Source organism: Heteronotia binoei, chromosome 2, assembly GCF_032191835.1.
Source record: "Heteronotia binoei isolate CCM8104 ecotype False Entrance Well chromosome 2, APGP_CSIRO_Hbin_v1, whole genome shotgun sequence".
Taxonomy (NCBI): domain Eukaryota; kingdom Metazoa; phylum Chordata; class Lepidosauria; order Squamata; family Gekkonidae; genus Heteronotia; species Heteronotia binoei.
Genome location: NC_083224.1, coordinates 60694293 through 60703058, shown reverse-complemented (window position 1 = coordinate 60703058; position 8766 = coordinate 60694293). Strand labels below are relative to the sequence as shown.

Genomic DNA, 8766 nt, shown 5'->3' with positions numbered 1-8766 from the left:
TTTTATCTTGAGACAGAAGGTTGAGTTGGTTTCTGGGAACCCTGGATTACTTGCATGTTTATCAGTGGTTCTTCAGTGAGAAGATCAGTCATGATGACCAAGCTTTCCAGAAAGGCAGCTTATCCACCACTAATGAGCTTCTGCTGTAATGTGTAGCCCCAGGTGAATATTGGGTGTGTTCTAGAATACACTCTCAGTTCACATGAGACAACTATGCAGCCAAGAGACCAGCCTGATGCTAATTGGAAACTGTGAAACTTCAAACAGGGGAGTGGCTGTGGCTCTGTGGTAGAGCATCTGCTTTGCATGCAGAGGGTCCCAGGTTCAGTTCCCAGCACCTCCAATTTAAAAAAGCACCAGGTGATGTGAAAGACCTCTATCAGAGACTCTGGAGAGCTATTGCCAGGGTCTGAATAGACAGTACTGAGCTTGATAGAGCAATGGTCTGATTCAGTAAAATGCAGTTTCATGTAAAAGCATACCCTCAGGAGCTTCTGCAATTCACAGGGGCTTTGTAGTATTCAGAGACTTCTTGGAAACCCAGAAATACTCCTTAAATGTAAAGATCATTGGTTTAGGATGCTTATAAAATACAACTGTGGAACTGTGTTAAACTTGTTTGTTTATTTAAAAATAAAATACAATATTTTAGGACCTTAAAGATTGACTTGTCTTGTTTTGAAAGCGTGAGCTTGTAGACTACTTGCTGGAAAATGACTAGGCCACTAAGATTGCACAATTTTCCTAACACTTGTCCCCATCCTTTCAATATTCAAGTGTGGCTTTCATTACACTCCCTTCTCTACTTCTCTGAAGTCTTCAGTATCACATAATGATCAGGAAACTGAGTCCAAGTTGTCTACATTACAGTTTTAAGAAGGAACTAGACTTGGAATAGGCAAATTCTAGGCCCAAACAATGAAAAATAATGCAGCATCTATCCATGAAAGTGTCAGTGTGCTGGCAAACAAAAGGATGCTGGGGAGACCAAACTTGGCCAAATGCACTATGAGCAAACCAAGTCCCAGCAGAACTACCAGTGGCTCAGATCTTGGACCCAGCTGGCAGCTGCAGAGGTCCAGAAGGTGTTAATGGTGCCTATAATCTTCTCCCATGCTCCTAGTCCCAGAAGCACTGCTCCCCTTGGCTCTTTGGCCAGAAAACTGCATCCCAAGACAAGGAGCCATGTGTGCTACTGTTTGGCCGGCCTGCCCCCATACTAGACAAAACTGCAACACGGTACTTCAGAACAACAACATAAGGCTCCCCCCTCTCTCTCTATCACTGTTCTCCTTCCTTCCAGTGGATTACTCCAGCAATGCAAAGTAGACTGATGTACCAGTTACTTATTACTGTGTTGCACTTCCTTCACTCATTGTGTCAAGGCATGCTTCATTTTAACTAATATGCATCCACCATCCTCACACTTCGATTCTCATCTAATTTGTCTGCTGCAAGTACAACCTCATGCATCATCCTCTACTGTTTTTCAGCACTTACCCCCATGTTCTCCACAAGTCAGGTATGTACAAAATGTCAGGTAAGATACAAGAGTGATGAACCCAAATGATAAATGAAGCTTCTCTAAAAACGCACAAAGGTGTGCATTGTTGACTGTCCTGAAACATTATTAATAAAAGATTAAACATAATGGATCAACTGGGGTTCAACATTTCACGGAATACGACATCATTCTGATTCACTGAGCTACAGCTGCAAGTAGTCAGGTCAGGACACTGATGTCCTTTTTCTTTTGTTCTGAGCAGAAAGTTCCAAGATGCCACAGAAAGGCAAGTTGTTTTTGGAGACTCAGAAACCAAACATCCCATAGAGGCTTCTTCTTAAGGTGCTTACAGTTATATTCAGGCTCCACCTCTAGATGGCAGTCAACTTTCTAGTTAAAACTCAGACCAAAGTGGCAGGTTTGCAGTGGCTCCTTCAAGGTATACTGAGGAGGGATGTTCGTTTTTGCCTACAATGACACCAGTTAGTACCTGGCATGCTCAGCTTGCATCAGTTCCTTCTCCTTAGTCCTCATGGTTCAGTTTAGTTCAGCTTGCCTGCCAAACTGTGTGGAGGAATGATTTTCTCTCGCCACACTCAGTGCAATTGTGTCTTCAGTCTAGCTTAAACATCCTTACATGGATGAGTACCACCACAGATAAGGCTAGTGAGAGTATAAAAGCCACTCCATAAGCCCACAGCAGTTGGTGCAGGCTAGCAAAGACACAGCAGAAAATAGAAGCTCATTCTAGCTATATTTGTGCTCCAGGTTTTACTAGATGCTTCAGGCACCATGTCACTTCCCAGCAATGATGCCACAGAACAGAACTAACCAGTCTACAGTCAGTGGCAGCTGGGAATTGCCTTCTGTCCATTGGCAGGTGAATTCACAACCATCAGCTCCTCTGCTCTTTCCAAACCGAGCTGGGGATTGGGCTCCTTTGGTCCATTCACCAGAATCTGGCCAGCTGGGGCTGTTTCATGTTGAAATGCTGGGGAAGGAAGGAGAAAGCCATCAGTTAGACTGCAAGACAGTCTGTCAAAGGACCAGGAGTTTGCAGATACAGAACAGCAATTAGCCAAAAAAAATCACAGCTGAGTGAAACTCCCCGATGCTCCCGTTGTTGCAATACAGATTACTGCAAGGGGCTTTGTTCAATGAAAGCCAATCATTATTATGGTTATTGCTATTATCATCAACATTATCATTATACTAATATATTATTATTATCCATTGTAGTAATTTATTATTGCTATTATTGTTATTGTTGTTACTATTATTATAAATACAGTCCCCATAAATTAAAAGCTTGACTTGCAAATCATAGTTATATTTCTCCTCACTGCTTATGGTGATTATCTATGCAGCCAGCAAAAAAACTATCTCATAAGGAACATCTTTGTGTTCCATGGTTCCTAGTGGAGTTTTAATTACTAATTCAAAATGGTAAAGTTCCTATTTCATCTTGGCAAAAGGCTGAGAACTGAACTATACAGTAAATCTGAGATTGGCTCTCCTAAAGTATTTTTAATGCCAAAAAGCAGCTGCCCAATTTGGATTGGAGCCATGGCATGGATGAAGTGGGTGAACTCTTATGTTCCACAAATGGTTCCATATTTCCACTACCACCACTCCAATTTCTGTGAACTCCAACAGAAAACAAAAGCTGGACATAACACTGACTTGTGAGGAGGCAAATTGCTACGGTAGGATATTTGGAGATGCCCTGGCTTCTGTTGATCTAGCCTTCTCTGCTATCCATGACAATTGTTCAAGCCTTGTAAAGGGAATGGTTCCTCATAAGCTTTATAGGGCTCTGGTCCACCTCCACCTGTAGAGTTCCACTGGAAATTTTCTGCCCAAAAGTCCTTCTTCTGCCAGAGGTTGTTGGATGGAGTGAGCAGCCTCCGACTTACTGGTCTGGGCATGCTCTGAACAAAACTTCCTTGACTATGATGGGGCTTTGTAGCATGGCAAGTCTGAGCAAGACAAAGGCGGCAGGAGCAGGGCCTGCATATCCCCAAGGGACAAGGAAACCACACAGAGTTGAAGCTGGCAGGTATGGCAAAGGCAGCAGTAACTTGTGCTGGTAGACAAAAAGGGAGGTGGACAATACAGAGTTCTTGCCAGACCAACACAGCCGGGCCAAAGTAGACAACACGGTGGCATAGAATGGCCCCAGCTCCACAGAAAGAGGGGCTGCAGTCCAACTGTGAAAGCAAAAATGTGTGTGTATGTGTGTGTGCGCGCACACATGCAGATGAGGAGTTCAAACCCTCCCACCACCTGTGGTTCTTTTCCCTGCACTCCTCCTTCCCCAGTGCTTTGCTCTCAGATGTCACTTCCATAACTGGAGCTAGACTTGGGAATAGAAAGATGCACCACAAGTGCAGAGGATGGGTAAGGTTCTGCATTCTCCAGCTGCACACCTGTGAACACAGAGAACTGACCCCTCACCTCCAGCTGTGCCTTCAGAGATCTGGCAATGAAAGATCAACCATGCCAACAAAACTCATCTGGACAGAAATGGGCAAAATGGCATAGTGTGTGGAGGGAAGAAGTTTGGGGATATTGACAATACCAGTCTAAAGGCACCACGGTCAATGGGAAAGGAGATGCTGTAATTAGTTCCCACCCTCTTCCCAACTTTTCTTCAGTATAATTTTAAATCAAGTGTTTCAACAAATACAAAAAGGTCTCCTGACAACCAAGCAGATAAATATTACTCCTTTGGGGATTGGCTTCACAAGGGAAAGGAGGTGTCACTGTGAGATGCCCAAACAGTTAATAAAGGTACAAACCATATCAAAACTTCTGGTATTCCTTCCTTTATGAACATCCTCAACATTTCAGGAGGAAGGAAGCCAAAAATGGTATTTTATCATCCCATATTCCTTAACTCAAGCTATGCTGAACACTGCTCTACTCGCACAAGAACTGGGGAAGAAGTATTGTTTCCATGTGGACTCCTTTGGATTTTTTGCCTAAGGCATCAAAATGGCTCTGCTTATCTCCTAAGTAACCATGACTGGTGAAAACTGTCTGTGGTCGCTGATCTACCCTTGGGCTACAGTCCTCCAGGAACTCCAAGAGCCCATATCCACCAGCACTCAAAGCAGATTACTTATCCTTTAATTATCTTTAGCAAGCCTGTCATATCCAAAATGGTTAGAGGGTGCTAGAAGGATTAACAGCCCCACCCTTTCAATTACACAATTATTTTAATATACATTTGTGATTGCAAATATGGAACTAAGATGGTTGAATAAAAATAAATACAGGAAAGTGCTTTTCACCACATCAGGCCACTGGCAATCCTACTGTTTGTTCCAACTAGCAACTGTTTTTCAAATTCTCAGGTAGAGAACTTTCCCAGTCCTGCTACCTGGAATCCTTTTAACTGGGGATGCCAAGGGCTGACCTTGTGTATCCAAAGCCCACATGAGAAAGCCAATCTGGTTCAATGTCAGACTAAGACTGGAGGGGCACCAAGTTCAAATTCCCACTCAGCAATGAAGCTCACAAGTGATCTGTGGCCAGTGTATCAACCTGAACTATCCTAATAACCTATGATATCATATCTGTGTTATGTATATAAATGAAGTGAGCTCATGGATGTATCTGATGAGTACACCTGATGAGGTCAGCTCTGATTCAGTAAATCTTACGCCAGAATAAACTGCTAAATCTGTACAGTGCCTCTGGAAACCTTTTTTTTTTTTTTTTTGGTAAAGGATGTAGTAATATGAGGATAAAAGGCGGGGTGGGATGGAAGATCCCTGTACGCAGCTCTGAGTTCCTAGAGAGGGGGTGATATAAGCAGCCGCTCTGCTTCGTAACCCCCCCCCCCCTTCCTCCCGGTTATTCCCGCTTAGTTGTGACTGAGTTGGAGCAGCAGGCTGAGAGCCCCTTTGGGCCGGGCTTACCGGCCCTGCAGCTGTGCCTGGCGCGGACGATCTGCACCGCCTGCTGGTTCTTGAAGCGCACCAGCGCCATGGTGATGTCGGCGTTCCAGCTGGGCTCCTCCTGCGGGCAGCGGAAGTCGATCTCGGCGCCGCCGTCGGTCACCACAGTGAAGTAGATGTGCCGCTGCTTCCACTCCACGCACTCGACGGCCTTGACGTGCGCGAAGCTGAGCTCCTTGCAGCGCGTCGAGCCTCGGCCGCCGGCCTCGAAGAGCCTCAGCCCCTTCTCGCTCAGCAGGCAGCGCTTGCGTTTCCAGAGCTGCAGGAGCCCGCCGCTGCGCTTCTCCAGCACCCCCTCCCGCAGCAACTTCTCGGGCGTCATGGGGCCCAGCGGCTGCCGGCGAGCCCGGGATGCGCCGGCCGGGGAAGACGCCGCAGCGTGGTCTGGCTGCGGCCGGCCGGGGAGCGCCGTCCTCGTCGGGCTGCCGAGGGAGGGGGAGAGAGAGAGAGAGCCCGCCCTCTGCCTGCCTGCCTGCCGCGTGAGCCCCGGCCTCTCTGCTGCTGCTGGTGGGATGTGTCGCTACATGCCCGCTCCTTGCGCCTGCCTCGCTCGCTCGCTCGCTCTCTTCCCTTCCCTTCCCACTCGCATTCCTTTCCTGCTCTGCCAGAGCCTCGCCCCAGAATTTGGCCTGTCAGGCACCGCTCACGCCCAGGCGCGGGCCGGCTCTGCGAGAAGACCCAGGGCCGGTGGGCCCAGCGAGCAGCAGCAGGAGGAGGGCCTCCTTTGCCGGGTGCCTGGTGGGCAGACGGCGGAACCTCAGGCTTGTGGTTGCTGCCGGTGGCCGTCGAGCATCCGCGGGCTGTCGGGCAGCAGCAGCAGGATCTCAGGGCGGGTGTTCAATGAAGGAAAGGGGCAAATCTGAAGCTGCTGCAGCAGCGGCCGCGAAACGCCTCTTGCCCAGTACATAGTTTGTCACTTGCGACAAGCACATGCCTTGGGGTGGCCCCGTTTAAAGTGAGGCCGGAGAGTTCCTGGGCGTGACTTTGCACTGGTGCAGCACAGCTGATGCAGCTATGCCGGCTTGCTTAGCGCCACAACGGCAAGGGCTGTGGATCTCCAGTATGCAAATTAATCCTTGTAGCTGCTTTGCACAGGTTGCTTTACAGAGCGGTGTGACACTGAAGGAAGTCGGTGCTGAAGTTCTTTGGCCTTGCCAGCCTCACATATAAGTCAGGTTTGTGGCCTCATTTAAATGTGACCAGCAGCTTTCCCAAGCAGGCAACATTCCATGTGCCCAGCATCTCTACAATTTAAACTGGGTCCTCAGCAAGTACATATGTACCATTAGCACACCGAAGATCTGCAGCCCATGGTGGGTATTATATGCTGGCATGCTGGACTTGCAGCAGGATTGCCTGAGGCCCAGTTTAATTGGATGCCTAGCATCCTAGCATCCATCATCACATAGATAAACTGCCCTGTTGTCGGTCAGCTTCACTTTTAAATTGGGTTCAGGTTTCACAATATTGTGTCCTACTTGTATTATCCCCCCCAGGGGTGCTTGAGATTTTCATTGAGGAAATACTAGAAGGAAAGGATTTAAACCCCTTTCCTTTCTGTGCTGCTGCTCAAGTCTCAGTGGGGACCATATGACTTTGTTTTGTTTTTTAAAGTGAGGAGATTCTGAGTCAGGATCTTCTGGCGTGGTTTGAGCCTTCAAACCCAAACACTCTCTCTCTCTCTCGGCTTGGAATGTGGGAGGCGCATGGACATGATGCGATCTGAGTGACCGGTTGGCAGGTTTTCGAGTTTGGAGGCAATGGAGTTCCTGACCATGAAGCCAACGCCAGAAAGGCGGCTCTCAGCCTTTGACTTACCCGACCAGTAGAGGGTATAGCCAGCACCGTGTTCTTGAAGACTACCTTCCTCAGGGAAACGGACCTCACTGAGAGCTGCTATGTCGATATTCAACCTGAGAAGTTCGTGGGCAACTAGAGCAGAGCGTCGTTCAGGGCAACCACTGCCTACTGTGTCAAGCATGGTTCTGATGTTCCAACACGCAAGCTTTAGTCTTTGCACACTTTGTGAGGCAGGTGCATGCCTTTTCTTTGTTGTTATTTTTCGACCGCAAGTAAGGATGCCCGTTGACCGCGGCTAGCCAACTGGGGTGGGGGAGACGAGCTTTGTTTAGGCCACCTTTTCTAGGCCCCTCTCCGTGTGGAGCAAGCAGTGCTGTCCCTAGATAAGGCTGCTTGGTCGTTCAGGGTGCTGCCGAAAAATGCTTTCGTCTCCGGGTTAGCATCAGGCGACCAATACCCTGAACCGCCTACATGCAGGATCGGGACTGCGGCTTCCAGTGGCACCTTCCACCTGCCGTTTCGCCCCTTGCCCATCGCTGCAGGACTTGATGCGTTGTGTGTTGTGTGTGTGGATATGCCCTTCAGGCCTGCGCAGAGGAATTTTTTAGGTGAAGCGCAGTGTGCGCGGTACTGGCTCCACCCTTTCACCTGGGGGTCATCTGCCATGGCCCAGTAAGCCGGGACGCCGGCAGCGAGTCCTCCAGGTGGTAGGTGTTACATTAACGAGCTCTATCTGCCCGGGTTTGATGTTAGAGTTTTCCTTCTCTTAGGCTGGCTAGGTTGGTGGGCCCAGCCTGCCCATCCGGTTATACCGCCGGACATTCGGTCGCACCATGACGTAGCAAACTCTGTGAAAACGGGGGGGACCAGCGAGAAGGTGTTGCTACGGATGCAGTAATGCAGGAGAGGCCATTGCAGTGACCATCTGCCAGGCATAGCCAGACAGTGACCACGCGGCGTTCACTACACTGGGAGAGGAGAGGCTATGTATTGCGCATGCACTTTCCCTGGGGGGGTAGGATTCCCAGAGGGAGCCCACCCCAACCCAAACACACATTGCATGCAAATACATGTAATAAAGTCAGGGGGATAATTTGCAGGCAGAAAGGGGGCAAGGGAAAGAAGATGAAGAGTTGGTTTTTATACCCTGCTTTTCACTACCCAGAGGATTCTCAGAGTGGCTTACAATCGACTTCCCTTCCCCTCCCCACAACAGACACCCTGTGAGGTAGGGGGTGGGTGGTTAAGAGAGCTCTGAGAGAACTGTGACTGACTCACCCAGCTGGCTGCATGTGGAGGAGGAGTGGGGAATCAAACCTGGTTTTCCAGATTAGAGTCCACAGCTCTTAACCACTACATCAAACCACTACACCAAACTCCTTAAGCAGAATGGTTTACCTCCAGACTCCCATCTGGAAGATGGCTGGAGAAAGATGCAAAGGATGAAATACCCTCTCCTCTCCACACACACACACACAAAACTGCTGGCTGTGGACT

General features: G+C 48.6%; 1 protein-coding gene across 1 annotated transcript; it reads right to left on the bottom strand.

Moving 5' to 3' along the window:
* Positions 1–601: 601 nt before the first annotated feature.
* PHLDA3 (pleckstrin homology like domain family A member 3) lies at positions 602–5798 on the bottom strand. Its single transcript, XM_060231154.1, has 2 exons — positions 5431–5798; positions 602–2495 (listed from the first exon to the last, which is right to left on the bottom strand). The coding sequence occupies exons 1-2, from the start codon at positions 5789–5791 to the stop codon at positions 2347–2349; spliced, it is 510 nt and encodes a 169-aa protein (XP_060087137.1). The 5' UTR covers positions 5792–5798; the 3' UTR covers positions 602–2346.
* Between the last annotated feature and the right edge of the window lie 2968 nt (positions 5799–8766).

Bases quoted from the DNA above. Each gene is read 5' to 3' on its own strand.
- PHLDA3 (XM_060231154.1), bottom strand. From the start codon at position 5,791: ATGACGCCCGAGAAGTTGCTGCGGGAGGGGGTGCTGGAGAAGCGCAGC. The intron at 2,496-5,430 runs GTAAGCCCGGCC...TTCCTTCCCCAG, and splicing joins CAGGCACAGCTGCAGGGCCG to CATTTCAACATGAAACAGCC.